The 16,216-nt window shown below is 34.9% G+C and overlaps 1 protein-coding gene and 1 long non-coding RNA gene across 5 annotated transcripts in view; one reads left to right on the top strand and one right to left on the bottom strand.

Annotated features, from left to right (window-relative positions):
* The window catches only part of SCN9A (sodium voltage-gated channel alpha subunit 9), a 185,835-nt gene extending 170,446 nt beyond the window's left edge, over window positions 1–15,389 (top strand). For 2 of the 3 annotated variants that reach the window (XM_017342620.3, XM_070069809.1), the window contains 3 exons: window positions 7,610–7,714; window positions 7,864–8,134; window positions 10,859–15,389. In XM_017342620.3, coding sequence (XP_017198109.1) covers window positions 7,610–7,714; window positions 7,864–8,134; window positions 10,859–12,048 — 1,566 coding nt within the window. In that variant the 3' untranslated portion in view covers window positions 12,049–15,389. 3 annotated transcript variants of the gene reach the window in all.
* Window positions 1–16,216, bottom strand: part of LOC127491606 (uncharacterized) — a 140,491-nt gene that overhangs the window by 39,885 nt on the left and 84,390 nt on the right. The window lies entirely within an intron of this gene.

The raw sequence follows: 16,216 nt of genomic DNA on the forward strand, positions 1-16,216 counted from the left end.
CTCTCCTCCCTTCAGAGAAAGGTACCTCCTTCTTTGAAGACCTGTTCTTTCCACTGGGATCTCACTCGCAGAGATCTTTTGCCAGAGTGTCTTGGCTTTCCATGCCTGAAATACTCTCATGAGCTTTTCAGCCAGCTCCGAATGCCTTTAGGGCTGATTCTGAGGCCAGAGTGCTATTTAGGACATCTGCCATTCTATGAGTCTGCTGAGTATCTCACTTCCCATGTTGGATCACTCTCCCCTTTATTTACTCCATCGGTTAGCGTTAGCAGGTACTAGACTTGTCTATGTGCTCCCTTTGACTCCCAGTCCCTCCACCATGACCAACTGTGAACTGAAACTGATCACCTGGAACAGTGAGATGGCATTGGTACATGCCACCTCGATGGGATTGAATTGGAATCCCCTGGTATGCTTCCAACTCCACCACTTGGGGCAAGTCAGCCTGAGCATGTCCCAAATTATACATCTCTTCCCTCAATAAGCTGATAACAGTTGAACTTAAATCACATACAAAAACTTTACACTGACAATTACCCCATACTTTCTATTAATAATTTGCATATTTATATTGTATATTAAGATATTTGTAGAAATGATTAATGTTTGACTTTTAACTCATACCATAATTAAAAGTGATTTAGATACCTCCAGTAGAGTATTATCCTATTTTTGTGTTTGTACATTAAGTACTTTAGTATTACTCTTTAGAATCATTTTCTTTTATCTTAAAAGAATGTCATTTTGCCTGTCACATAAGACAGGTCAGCTGATGATAAATTTCCTATGTATTTTTTTTCTGGAAAACTCTCCTTCATTTTCAAATACAGTTTTTCAGGCACAGTGTTCTTCGTTGCTGGTTTCTTTCATTTTCCCAATACATTGAATGTATTGCCCCATTCTCTTTGGCCTCAAAAGTTTCTGATGGGAAATCAGATGCTGCTCTTCAATATGTTTTTCCTTTTTCTCTTTTAATTGTTATTTTCTTTTTGTTTGTTTTCTTTTTTAAAATTTTATTTAAGGTTTACAGATTTCATTTGTTTCTATAAACAGATTCAGGAACATAATGATAGCTCTCACCCTGCGATCCAACCCACCTATATTCCCATCCTTCCTCCCACTACAATTCACATTCTTAATTTTTACAAGATCTATTTTTAGCTAACTTTATACTCATAAGATTAACCCTACACTATAAAGAATTCAACAAAAACTATGAAGAAAAAAACAGAGTTCCTCAACAATTGAGACAAGAGACATAAATAATCATTGAATCTCAAAATGTCAATTTCACTCCTGTAGATTACTTTTGGATACTCAGTTACCTTAGATCAGAGAGAACATATGGTAATTTTCTTTTTGGGACTGTGTTATTTCATTAACTATAATGGTTTCCAGTTGCATCCATTTTGTTGCAAAAGACAGGATCTCATTTTTAACTGCAGTGTAGTATTCTCTTATACACACACTCCAGTTTCTATATCTAGGCTTCAGTTGATGGACATCTGGGCTGCCACTTTAAAAACTTTTATGAGTTTCAATAGTCTCTTAGTGGAGCCTTTTGTTCTATTATATGTAGAATCATGTCATCTACAAATAGGGATAGTTTTATTTATCCTTTCTAATCTGTATTGCCTTGACTTCTTTTTCTAACCTAACAAATGGCTCTAGCTAAGATTTTCATGATTGTATTGAATAGCAATGCTGAGAGTGGGCATCCTTGTCTGATTCTTGATCTTAGTGGGAATGCTTCCAAATTTTCACCATTCAATAAGATGCAGGCTGTGGTTTTGTCATAAATTGCCTTCATTGTGTTGAGAAATATTCCTTCTATACCCAATTAGTTTAACATTTTCATCATAAAAAGCTCTTGTATTTCATCAAATGTTTTTCTTAGCATCTATTCAGATAATCATGTGGTCTTTGTTAATGTGATGTAACACATTTATTGACTTGTAAATGTTGAACCTTTCCTGCATACCAGGGATAAATTCTACTTGGTCTGGGTGAATGATCTTTCTGATATGTTGGATTTAAATTAGCTACTATTTTGTTGAGGATTTTCACGTCAGTGTTCATCAGGGATATTGATCTATAGTTGCTGCTGTATCTTTTTCTGGTTTAGGAATTAAGATGATGCTTGCCTTCCAGATGGAGTTTGGGAGGATCCCCCCCCCCTTTCAATTGTTTTGAATAGCTTGAGAAGAATTGGAATTGGTACTTCTTTAAAAGTCTGGTAGAATTCAGTAATAAAGTCATGCAGTTCTGGGCTTTTCTTTGTCGGGAGGGCTTTTATTATGGATTCAATCTCCATCTTAGTTATTGTTTAATTTAGGTTTTACATGTTTTCATAACTCAATTTGGGTAGGTTGTATGTGTCCAGGAACATATCCCTTTCTTCTAGGGTTCCCAAGTTATTGGCATACAGCTCTTTGTAGTAATTCCTGATGATTCTTTTTATTTTTGTGGTATCTTGTTACATTTCCTTTTCCATCTCAGATTTTATTGATTTGGGTCTTCTCCCTCTTGTTTTTGGTTAGTTGGGTCAATGTATCAATACTTATTTATAAAAAAAAAAAACAGCTCTTCATTTCACTGATCTTTTATTTTTTTGGTTTCAATTTTGTTTAGTTCTTTTATATTTTTAATTATTTCTTTCCTTCTAATTTTTTATCTAGTTTCTTGTTTTTAGAGGTCCTTGCGATGCATTTATAGCTCATTTATTTGGTGCCTTTCCAATTTTTTGATATAGGCACTAATTGCTATAAACTTTCCTCTTAACACTGCTTTTGCTATATCCCATAAATTTTGATATGCTTTATTTTCATCTTCGTTTTAACAGTTTTTGTGTTAAAGTTTACTGTGTCTGATACTAGAATGGCTACACCTGCTTGCTTCTTCTTTCCATTAGTGTGGGATATCTTTTTCCATCCTTTCAGTCTACATGTATCTTTGCATGTGAAGTGTGTTTCTTGTAAGCAGCAAATAGATGGGTCTTGTTTACTAATCCATTCAGCCAGTCTGTATCTCTTAATTGGAAATTTTAGGCCATTTTCATTCAAATTAGCTATTAATAAGTAATGACTTGGCCTTGCCATTTTTACATAAGTACAGGTATTGTTTGCTTTGGATTTAATTTATACTTTTACTGTGAGACTTTCTTTCACATTCTTTCATAATGATCCCTACCATTCTGTGTTTCTGTGTATAGCACATCCGTAAGCATCTTTTTTAAGGTTGGACAAATGGTGACAAATTCTTTCAATTTTTGTTTGCTATGGAAGGTCTTTATTTTACCTTCACTCATAAATAAGAGCTTTGCATGGTGCAGTATTCTGGGTTGACAGTTTTTTTTTTTTTTTCTCTTAAGACTTAGACCATGACTCTCTATTTTCTCCTAGCCAGTAGAATTTCTGAAGAGAAGTCAGCTGTGAGTCTAGTTGAATATTCTGTGAGAGTAATCTGGCATTTCTTGTATGCACATTTTAGAATCTTTTCTTTATATTTACTGTGGAGAGTTTGACTAAAATGTGTGATGGTGAAGATATTTTCTGGTCATGTCTATTAGAAGTTCTATGTGCTTTCTGTACTTGGATGTCCCTTTCTTCCTCCAAATTGGGGAAAAGTTCAGTAATTATTTCACTAAATAGGTCTTCTAATCCATGCTTTCATTCAACACCTTCAGGAACTCCTAAGACCTGTATGTTGGGATAGTTAATAGTATCCCATAAATTTCCAATACTGTTTTTAATTTTTCAAATTTCTTCTTTTTGGTCTGAAAAATTTCCAAATATTTGTCTTCTAGTCTTCTTTCTTTGGCCTTACCAAGTCTGTTGTTAATGATTTCTACCACACATTCTTTATTTGACCTATTGAATTCTTCATTTCTAATATTTCATTTTGATTTATCTTCAAATCTTAGTTTCATTGGAAATTCATTCATTTCATGTAGAAATTTATTTAATTCATGGGTTTGCATCTCATTGCTTCTGAGTAATACCATGTTTAATCTTTTGAATTCCATTTCAGTCATTTCACCAATCTCTTCATCTTCAAGTTCTAATTTTGAAGTGTTTTGTATTCCTTTGGTGAGGGAAGGGTCATGTTATCTTTCTCATTCTTTTTTCTTGAATTTCAGTATTGATTTTTAAGCATTTTTGGAGATACTTGTTGGCTTTTGTGTGTGTGTGTGTGTGTGTGTGATGAATTTTATCTTTGGACTATGCCTTTGCAGATTGTAGAATGTCTTTTCTTTAAGTGAATACCCAGATAATCTGGTCTATGCTTTAGGGTGGGGCAAGTATCCATGGTAACACCCAAGTTGGACATGGTAGATATTGTTCTTGTTAACAGAAGCTGGGGTTGTGGTAAACCCTGTTGGTGTAATCACACTCTCACCTCCTCTCTTCCATGGTGATCAATGTCTGGATGTTAGCCTTCAGTTGGTACAATACTCTTCCATACCTCCACAAGAACTGTGCAAAGTATTTGTGCATTCCTCAGTGTGAACACGGGTCCTGTTGCAATGACACACTCCAGGCAATGAGCGAGCTCTGAGCATGTGGAGCTGCACAGTGATTCCCCGGCTATGCCCTGCACCCCGTCATGCAGTCACAAAGTTCCCACAGTCTCAGCAAACAGGTACTCACAGTCACAGGGTGCAGAGGATTCATTCAACACCCCCTAGCCTGTCCCATCCACAGGTACAAGAGTTTTGTAGCCAACACTAATGTCAGAATGGCTCCTTCTCTCCCCACCCCCGGTTGCCAGGTGCATGCACCTGAGCAGCTGCAGTTGCCTCTGCTGACAAGATGGCATCCATCCCCACGAGTTATTGGGTACACGTGCAAGAGGGGCCTCAGCTGCAACCTTCTTAAGTTCAAAACAGTCTCTCTGCAGTTGCTGGACATCATTGTCAAAAGCATAGGAGAGCAAAACATGCTCTCTGGGTCATCAGGCACACTGCTCCTCTCAGGCTCTGGGCCAGACTCAGACAATGCAGTCTGCTAGGCTCTCCCTGTGACAATATCACCAGTGGCAGGGGCTGCTGCAGTCTGATCTCACTTTGCTTTCCAAAGCTGGTGCTTTCTTTGGCTCAGGGCAGCTGGAGTTGTGTCCATGCTCTTTGCTGTGCATCTGCACCTTTCAAATAGATCCAAGGCATCTCTCTTCTTTCCAAAGAATCTGCAATGCAGTTTTCCTTCCAACCCACACCTGAGAATGCACTTTCCCCATTTTTTTAAAACTATTTTCTCCCAACCTAGGGTAGTCCACCCTGTCCCTTTTCTAACATCTTGGAATCTCCAACTGTATATTTTCAAATGGCACATTTTAAGTCACTAATTCTTTCTAATGCTTGATCAGATCATCTGCTGAACACCTATAGTGAATGCTGTGATTCAGTTATTGTATTCTTAAGCATCAAGATATCTATTGGGATTTCTTTTTGTTTGTGATGTGATTGATAGGTCTCTATCTGTGGAGTCAAATACTGGAGACTTGTTTTGTTCCTTAAATGTGTGTCATATTTCTCTGATTCCACATGTTTGTATTTTGTGTTGGTATCTAAGTATTTGAGGAAAAGCAGGTTTAAACAGCCTTTGTGAACTGGCTTTGACCTAGAAAGGTCTTCACTAAATAAGCATGTATAAAATTCTGCAGTCTCTCAAACACCCACCAGCACCTTTCTCTTTGTTCATATTTGCCCTGGGTGTCCAAGTCGTATCAGTACTGTTATCATTCTATGTAAAGCATTCTGCTGAAAGACAGGGATGTTGGAGATATGCTCCATGCCTCTTCCTTTCTTGATATATTAATAGAAGTAAATTAATTGAAACCTAGAGAGGATAATTTTAAAAATTGCAGATCAAGAAACCGATGATTGGCATGGTTAGGTTTTAATATCAAAGCCCATATTTCTTCCTCAATGACCCAATGTTTTTTAACTTTAGTTTGCTGTTCAATAAACCAATATCAAAGTACTAATTATACCTCTTGCTAAATAACTAACACACTTCTGACTCATCAAGACTTTGTTAAAACTTTCCACTGTATTGTTTGACTTATTAAATGCTTAATTTCTTATTTTTCTGTTTGGTTCTTTTTTAGTATCTGTATCTCTGTACAGAATTTCTCATCCATGTCTTTTACTAATTTCCTATCTTCATTTAACTGTTCCAATTTTTAAGTAATCTTGCAATCATTCTTTTGAATTATTTTTCAGGCATTTCAGTTGAATATTAATGCAATACTGTATTCCTTCTGAGGAGTCATACTGCCTTCCTCATTCATATTTATTGTATTTCTATGTTGATTTTTCACATCTTGGGGATCTCTTATTTCTATCAATTTTGGAGGATTTAAATAAAAACTTTATTCCAGGAGATTTGCTGCTGGGGTTTGTTGGATTGTCTAAGTCTTACACCTGAGTTCCTGGTTTGTATTCTTGGTAAAAGGAGTGCAGAGAGATGGATGTGGTATAGCCACGTGGTTACAGCCAGTGGGGAATGGGGATGTTGGAACCAACTGGTATGTTTGAAGTCACAGCATTTCTCTGCTAAGGTGAACTAGATAATTAACAGCTTAGAGTGACTCATGGGGCCAGGATGCTTCTTCAAATCTCCCTGATGGGCAAAATACCATCCAGTGCACCAACTCACTCTGCAGTATGTCCCCTGACTTCACTCCACTATCCATCCCCCGTGTGCAAGGGGCTCTGAGTCTCCACATTCAGACTGTGAAGATGCACAGGAACTTAGTTGCAACCTGCAGTTTTCTTAGCTGTCTAGAATATCTAGTCACAGGGTACAACGGGTCTGTTCTCCACTGTGTAAGTTGCCCAGTCTCTCACTCTGGTGTACTGTGGTAGCAGTAGGACTGCTTGTTGTCCCCTGAGTCATTAACAGAGTTTAGCAGCAACTCTACTTCAGTGGGATGTGGGCAGGGGGCAATTTGGCCTCTCTTTAAGGTGCAAAGTAATCACTCAGGCTCCTGTCAGCTCCCTGGGCTGGACCTTTAGTCAATGGGGCTATTGAATAATCACTCAAGATAAAGTTGCCAATGTGGGAGCCACAGCAACTTCTTCCTACCTTATATTGACAAGATGGTATCACCCAACTGGGAACCAGTTGTGTAGATACTGGAGCGGTCTGTGCAGCAAGCAGTAGTGCATTTGTTCTGTCTCCTTACCACTCCATGGAATCTCCATCTGTGTTAGCAGTTCTTCACTAAAAATTTCTCTCCATCAGTTTCTTGGGAACGTGGTCCTACCTTTGTTTTTCTGGTATCAATCTGTGGCTGAGGTCAGTGCAGCTTCTCACTATTCAGCCATCTTTACTCTACATATAGTCATACAATAACACAGCTTGACAGCTCAAGATAATTGATCAATTATTATACATAATGAATATATTATTTATATGCAACTTACCTTATATATGAAGATTCATGTGCCTACACGTGGGTAATTCTTTAAAGCAGGTTTTATTTATAGTTACTCTGTATATAATAAAATGTATTTCATTTATATATTTTAACCTATCTTAATGATAAGAAGAAAAATCTAGCTAATATTTCTGATTTTAACTAGATTTATTTTTCATTTATTTACCTTGGAGGTCAAGACATTTTTATGACAGAAGAACAGAAGAAATACTATAATGCAATGAAAAAGCTTGGGTCCAAGAAACCACAAAAGCCAATTCCTCGACCAGGGGTAAAAAAAAATTTACATATATATATATATATATATATGTCATGCCAATTTTTAAAATTATATTTAATTCATAATTTATCTTAAATGAAACTATATATATAATGAGAAAATTTTACTCCACTTTTCATGTTATTCTTTTGTCTTTGCAGAACAAATTCCAAGGATGTATATTTGACCTAGTAACAAACCAAGCTTTTGATATCACCATTATGATTCTTATCTGCCTCAACATGGTAACCATGATGGTAGAAAAAGAAGGACAAAGTGACTATATGACTGATGTTTTATATTGGATAAATGTGGTTTTTATTATCCTTTTCACTGGAGAATGTGTGCTGAAACTGATCTCCCTCAGACATTACTACTTCACTATAGGATGGAACATTTTTGATTTTGTGGTTGTGATTCTTTCCATTGTAGGTAAGGGCACTTATCAATAAGATTTTAATTTGAGTAAAACTAAACTCCTCATATGCTCTGACAAATTTATGAAGTCTTAAATCTAAATCTACCTTAGAATAAAGTAGTATTATGAAAGAATGAAGGAAACTTACAAACAAAACAAAATGAAAACCTCTGTGTCAGAACTGTTGGGTTCATACTACAGGCCTGAAAACTAAATGTTTTTGACTGTTGAAAGGACATAATACTCACTGATATTTAGTTTCCATGATTGACCTTCAGAAATCTAGGTAACATTTTTATATGTGGAGATATCTTGAAAACCAATGCAGAATTGATATTACTTCTAATTTTACCATGAGATTAATGATGTTAATAATATCCATTGCCAGAGTATGTGTGACTCTTTGTGAAAATTCTTGAATTTAAAATACAGTTAAGAAATGCTAGCTTCATTTCTTAACTTGTAGTGCTTTGCAAGTCTACAAAATGCAATAATTTCTCAACTAACCACAGTGATGATGTGAATCATCATACATGGTTTTATATTTGATCCCTTTTCATTATCATAGCTATTCTTATATTTGAAGATTACATTTATTTTGAGTATTAAAAATTTTTTTATTTTTTATTTTTTTTATTTTTATTTTTTGACAGAGTGGACAGTGAGAGAGAGAGAGACAGAGAGAAAGGTCTTCCTTTGCCATTGGTTCACCCTCCAATGGCCGCCGCGGCTGGCGCACTGCGGATGGCGCACCGCACTGATCCAATGGCAGGAGCCAGGTACTTATCCTGGTCTCCCATGGGGTGCTGGGCCCAAGGACTTGGGCCATCCTCCACTGCACTCCCTGGCCACAGCAGAAAGCTGGCCTGGAAGAGGGGCAACCTGGACAGAATCCAGCGCCCTGACCGGGACTAGAACCTGGTGTGCCGGCGCCACTAGGTGGAGGATTAGCCTATTGAGCCATGGCCCCAGCCTGAGTATTACAAATTTTAAATGCAGAGGGATCATGGAGATCATTTAATACAAATGAAACTTACAAATGATCAGAGTCCCAGAAGAGCTCAGTTACATAACCTAGAATCATAATATTAACACATAACTTAGAATAGCATTTAAATATCACTTTCAAATAAAATTTCCACTGGAAGTGAAAGAAAAATTAGTTTATAAGAAAACAAATTAGAATTTAGATAAGAATTGCACACTAACAACAGTGATTCCAAGAGCATTATTATTAAGTCAAGAAGAAGAGTATTCTTCTATCACCTCTATTAGGTGAGTGTATTGAAACAATGGAAGAAATGATCTTTATCTGCATCGTGTTATGACATTCTCTTAAGGTGAGTCAGCTAAAATTGGTTTGAGTTCAGGAGGGTCAAATTTTAAATTATATGTATTACCATTAATTATTGATATGTGGACAAAATGTATAAAATACATTTGAAGCAAAATCTCATTCAAAATTATAATAAGAATAAAGGAAAATATCTAGTTATAAAGCTAAAATCCTCTATAAAGATAAATGAAGGGGCCAGTGCTGTGGATCAGTGGGTTAACGCCCTGGCCTGAATTGCCAGCATCCCATATAGGCACCGGTTCTTGTCCCGGCTGCTCTTCTTCTGATCCAGCTCTCTGCTATGGCCTGGGAAAGCAGTTTAAGATGACCCAAGTCTTTGGGCCCCTGCACCCACATGGGAGACCTGGAAGAAGCTCCTGCCTCCTGGCTTCGGATTGGCGCAGCTCCGGCCATTGCAGCCATCTGGGGAGTGAACCAGTGGAAGGAAGACCTTTCTCTCTGTCTCTACCTCTCTCTCTAACTGTCTTTCAAATAAATACAGTAAATCTTAAAAAAAATAAAGAACATAGATGCTCAATTCTTTCTAAAAATAAATAAATCACAATTATAACTGTCAAATATTTTCTGGTGAAAATTATAAAGGGTAAGGGCGGTGCCCAAGTACTGATAAGCAGTAGGCATGTTGGGTATGAGCATTTTCATGTGCCATTAGTAGGACTGTCAATTGGTACAAAGTTTCTAGAGATAGAGTTGAAAATACATGGTAGATTTTAAATACAGTATATGACCCAATTTCTATTAATCTATTATCAAAAACATATATCATTATGAAAAATAACCTAATTAGATATTTGTTTCAGTGAAAAAATTAAAAATAGTGTTTTTTCAGTTTATGGTCATTTGACAAAATATTATACAAGTCTAAGAAATGATTTTGTTTTCATTTATATGGAAATATCTCCATGACATGTGAGTAAAGCAAGTTACAAAGAAAATCTCTATAATGTGATTATGTGTGTGACTGTATGTGTACTCATATGACCATGTTTTTGCATAGAACAATGTCTGGAGTGATTTCAACAAAATATTGAAGTTATGGTTGAAGATATTTCCAGTAATTTTATATTTCCATTTAGTATATTACTGTATTGCTTGAGTTTTCTAAATGATTAGTTATTATAACTTCAGAATTTATTGTAGAGGATGAAAAGTGGTTCATGAATGTATCAAAGTGTGGTTGTGAGGAAGAATGCCACTATACTAATTCTAATCATTTTCCTTTGGAGTTTTTTGATGCATTGATTAAAAAACAGGCTTCAATATGAAATAACAGTCCTGAATTCATAAGTAATAAGATGGCAGACAAAAATGTTTATAATCATGATCGTCTGTGGCATGAATATATAAACATTTCTTTTTTGTTCCTCCCTACCATACATAGGCATGTTCTTGGCTGAGTTGATAGAAACATATTTTGTGTCCCCTACTCTGTTCCGTGTGATCCGCCTCGCCAGGATTGGCCGAATCCTTCGTCTGATCAAAGGAGCAAAGGGGATCCGCACATTGCTCTTTGCTTTGATGATGTCCCTTCCTGCATTGTTTAACATTGGCCTCCTGCTCTTCCTGGTCATGTTCATCTATGCCATTTTTGGGATGTCCAACTTTGCCTATGTTAAAAAGGAAGCTGGAATTAATGACATGTTCAACTTTGAGACCTTTGGCAACAGCATGATCTGCCTGTTCCAGATTACCACCTCTGCTGGGTGGGACGGATTGCTAGCACCTATTCTCAATAGTGCACCTCCTGACTGTGACCCCAAAAAAGTTCATCCTGGAAGCTCCACTGAAGGAGACTGCGGTAGCCCATCTGTTGGGATTTTCTATTTTGTCAGTTACATCATCATATCCTTCCTGGTGGTAGTGAACATGTACATCGCTGTCATCCTGGAGAACTTCAGTGTTGCTACTGAGGAAAGTACTGAGCCCCTGAGTGAGGATGACTTTGAGATGTTTTATGAAGTTTGGGAGAAGTTTGATCCTGATGCAACTCAGTTTATAGAATATAGCAAACTCTCTGATTTTGCAGCTGCCCTGGATCCTCCTCTTCTCATAGCAAAACCAAATAAAGTACAGCTCATTGCTATGGATCTGCCAATGGTCAGTGGTGACCGCATCCATTGTCTTGACATCTTATTTGCTTTCACAAAGCGTGTTTTGGGTGAAAGTGGAGAGATGGATTCTCTTCGTTCACAAATGGAGGAAAGATTCATGTCTGCAAATCCTTCAAAAGTGTCCTATGAACCAATCACAACTACACTAAAACGAAAACAAGAGGATGTGTCTGCCACTGTCATTCAGCGTGCTTACAGACGTTATCGCTTACGGCAAAATGTCAAAAATATATCAAGTATATACATAAAAGAAGGAGACAAGGATGATGATTTGCCCAATAAAGGAGATATAGTTTTTGATAATGTTAATAGCTCAAGTCCAGAAAAAACAGATGCAACTGCTTCCACCATCTCTCCACCTTCATATGATAGTGTAACAAAACCAGACAAAGAGAAATACGAAAAAGACAAAACAGAGAAGGAAGACAAAGGAAAAGATGGCAAGGAAACCAAAAAATAGAGTTTCATTTTTGAATACTGTTTACAGCCTATGAAGGTGATTTATTTGTGTTAATAGGACTTTTAAGAAGGTTTATGCCAAAACTCTTTTTATCAAGATATTTGCAAAAGCAGTGCAGTCACTAGCTCTGATTCCCTTAGATAGAAGGGCAGCATTAGCATATTGCTATTTTTGCACTGGTAAATGATTCTGTAAGAAGACTAAGAATAACTCTGTTATGATTGATTACAGCATATGAAGGTAATGATTTTTTAAAAAATAAATTAGAATACCATGCAGAAAATTCTCACATCTGCCTTGTACTCTTTTCACTGATTGTCATTATTCATGTTTCCCATGTAAATACAAAAGTCACAAGACATGTGCACTAACACACAAATAGGAAAATATTATTTCAAAATCAATAAAAGTATTTTGCCTTAGCTTTAGAAATAAATTACCTGATAGACGAAAAGAACATTGATAATGAATGTTTAGTTGAAGAAAATTAATAGGATATTAGACTCCTTTATCCATGTAGACAGGCCATTCTATATTTCAGGTGCTTAAATTCATTCTACATTGCATCAGAACCAATTTTCATGTGCCTATAAAATGCCATGAGGTGAACAACATACGTAGGCTATTCACTTCTAATGATACTTTTCATTCATCTTTACTCAAATACATCTTAACTCACAGACTTATCTTTTTAGTGTTGTGCTCCATACCTTATCATGTTTATATCCCACTCTGTTCATGTGACAACCATAGAACTTGAAAACTCAGTAATTCTTAATAATTGAAGTTAAAAACCAATGGACAGAAGTTGTATCTACTATTATTTATATAATGTAACATTGGACAAATAATGGCCCAACTCTATCTCTTGACACATCTATTTCTTTTTCATGCAGTTTTGTTTAGTCATTCTTTAGCTCTAAGAAAAACTGATACTGATCTTCAGTGAAATGCTTCCTGATAATCACTTAGTAATTTGAGACCATTGACCATGTTTGAACAGATAATTACTTGGGCACTGTGTTCATCTTAAACATGTTTGATAAATTTCCAAATCCTAATACATGGCAGGCTTCAACATCAGTTTTCCAGCTATTCAGTATGAATGAAAGAGAATTCAAATGGTGATTCTTCTCAACTTGCTTGCACCTAAACTTTCCTAAATTGTAAGAGTAATTCCTTGGGAAATCTATTCATCTATTAAAAAAAAAGGAAAAAATGACTTTCTTCTTAATATTCTATTATATAATGTATATTTTGCATCCATTAATGAAATAGCTCAGGCTTATAAATTACCAAACATATATTCACTTTGATCTAGAAGTTGTTATCATAATAAGGATTGGAAAACATTTTTTTAAAAATATCCTTCTTAGCAATAATTTAAAAATAAATGGTCATGATGAATTTTTTCACATTTTCTCTAAAAAGTATGTTTCTTTCTCCTATCAAACTTATGCAGTGACAAAAATTCAGCTATCTTTATAGCAAATAATTTTATTTAGAAAATTTTAAGGGTATTTTTGAACCAAAATTATAAGAAAATTCATTAATTGGCTGTTAAAACCTAAAAATATAAATTCTATAATAAGCATGCAAAACATTTTCTATCCAGTTTTTAAAAAAGGGTGATTTAAGCATACTTAAAGAGATATGAGTAGAGAATGATACATGGAGGAAGATTAAAAGTTAAAACAAGGAACAAAGAAAATACATAGACACTTCCACAGAACTTTACACTTAGAATGTTTTTTCAGTTGTGATGTAGGAGAGGACTTCAAAAAGTTTATAGAAAATGGAACTTGATAATGCATATTTTCCATGAACTTTCTGAGTAGCCTCATATTTTAGAATATTGATAAAGGAGATTATCACTTCTAGACTTTTTTCCTAAGGTATATGAAATAAAATGTAGGGTCATACTTTATGTTTAATTATTCATCTTAGCCTATTTGAACTAATTTTTATGAAGGATAACAAGTAGTGTTTTCCAAGATTATATGGGGCATTGCATCAGATACCTGCTACACCTTGAGAACAGATTTTGGCAGTTTATTTATGGAACCATCTGAAGTATATTACATTTGGAAGATATTTAAACACATTCAATGAAGAAGTTAACATCACCTGAAATTTGAATTCCATCCATTCTCATTGTTTTGAGCCCATATAAATATAGCTACATTATGAATATTTTTATAATACAGCATAAAAAGACCTCGGATGGGCAGTTTTATTTGTGATTTATTAATAATGCTTTCACATTGACCAATTTTTATGTAAAATAAAATTTGCAAGTGGTTTGTCAACAAAAGTTTTATTTGTATTTCAAAAATATTGCAAAGTTGTTCTTCCTCCATTTCATGCTTAACTATACTTTTTAAATATAGCTAGTTTATTTATATATCTTATGTTATATATATAACAACTAGGTTGTATATATACAAAAATATATTTGTATCTCATATAACCCAGAAATGACATTTTATCAAATAAAAAAAATGTTTGGAACTAAGAGGTCATTAAGTACAGTATAAATTTGAAGTAAAATTAGACTTTTCTTTTCATATAGGTTACTTTTTGTACTAATTATGAAATACTACCCTTCCAAAGGCACTGTCATCCTAATATTTATCACATAATCACTAAATTTATTTCACCTAATGATATAGAATGACAGATTCACTGAAAATTTTACATTAGAATAAAATGGAAGGAAACAAATACAAATGGATAAAAATTAGAGAAATTCATTTAATGTCTTTTAATTTGCAAAAAAAATTGACTTGTGGCATATTTCTAAACACTAATTGTTGAAAATATCAATCTAAAGTGTTTAGCATGATTTTCTAGAATTTTGATAGTTTTGTGTAAAAAAAGGAGGAAATGTATATGTAAATCATGCAGTTCTGAATAACAATTTCAGAGAAATGTAATGGAAACAATGAAAGGAAGGCCAGCTAAATTAGGATGGCCAAGTAATTGGCCTGGGTTTAGAACCTATGGGTAGAGGCCACCCATTTTTTTAATATCTGTGGTTTATTATGCAATTATATTCTTGAGGAAAATAGTCAAGAATTGCTTCATGAAAATAAATTAATAGCCATGAGTATAATAATGCTGTTTACACAAAATTCTTTACACATTTCATAGATCTATGAATGCTCAAAATGTTTGTCATAATTTGTCATAATTATATGGTAATTATACCTGAGACTTGCACATTGTAATAGAATCTAAAAATAAAAGTCCTTAAAAAAACATGTTTGCATGTATTTTCTGTTTCGGTGAAAATCACCTTTATAAGGGTAGATTCAGTACATCTCTAATTGCAACTAATGCCTCCCCCCAAAAAGCATTCTTGGATGACAAAGATAACAAACATCCAGCTCCAAAGCAACTCATTGAAATCTCAAACAGGATATGTACAGGTGAAGAAAATTGAGATAGGAGTGAAAACACACAAATAGTTTGCTACTCATTGGTGAATTCTTCTTTGGGTAATAGCAATGAGAAATATGCATTCATAATGGCCAAGAGCTGGGGTTCTGAAATCAGAACTATGTTTGTTTCCCAATTAAGCCTTTACCTCTAAATTTCTTAGATATATTATGTATCCTCTATAACCCTCAGCTTTATCCTTCGTAAAATGACGAAGAGTACTACTTCCTGGTATGGCTGTAAATTCAGAATAAGATAGGCCACATGAATCAATTAGAACAATTCCTGACAACACAGCACTGAGGATTTGTATTAGTAATGGTAGCAGTGTGACAACCAAATTGCTACTACATGCTATGTTAACCTAGGCTAACTTTTTGTTGTACAGGATCACAATGCATTCCACATAAATGTTAAATAATGACACAATTCACTCTGTTTCATATAATAAGAGTAAGTATAGTACATAGAGAAGTCTTATGCATCTTATTAGTAGGCAGTGATCAAATGTTTCCAAACTCAGTTATTTTTGAGATTTGTGAATACAAACAATATGTTAAAATGAGAAATAGTGCACATTTTAAGAGATTTACCTTATTGCAAGAAAAAAAATGGAGGTAAACGTTTTCATATTTAGTTAAATAGTTTTTTTTTTAACTTTTATTTAATGAATATAAGTTTCCAAAGTACGAATAATGGATTACTATGGCTTCCCCCCCATACCGTC

Source organism: Oryctolagus cuniculus, chromosome 3 (assembly GCF_964237555.1).
Source record: "Oryctolagus cuniculus chromosome 3, mOryCun1.1, whole genome shotgun sequence".
NCBI lineage: Eukaryota > Metazoa > Chordata > Mammalia > Lagomorpha > Leporidae > Oryctolagus > Oryctolagus cuniculus.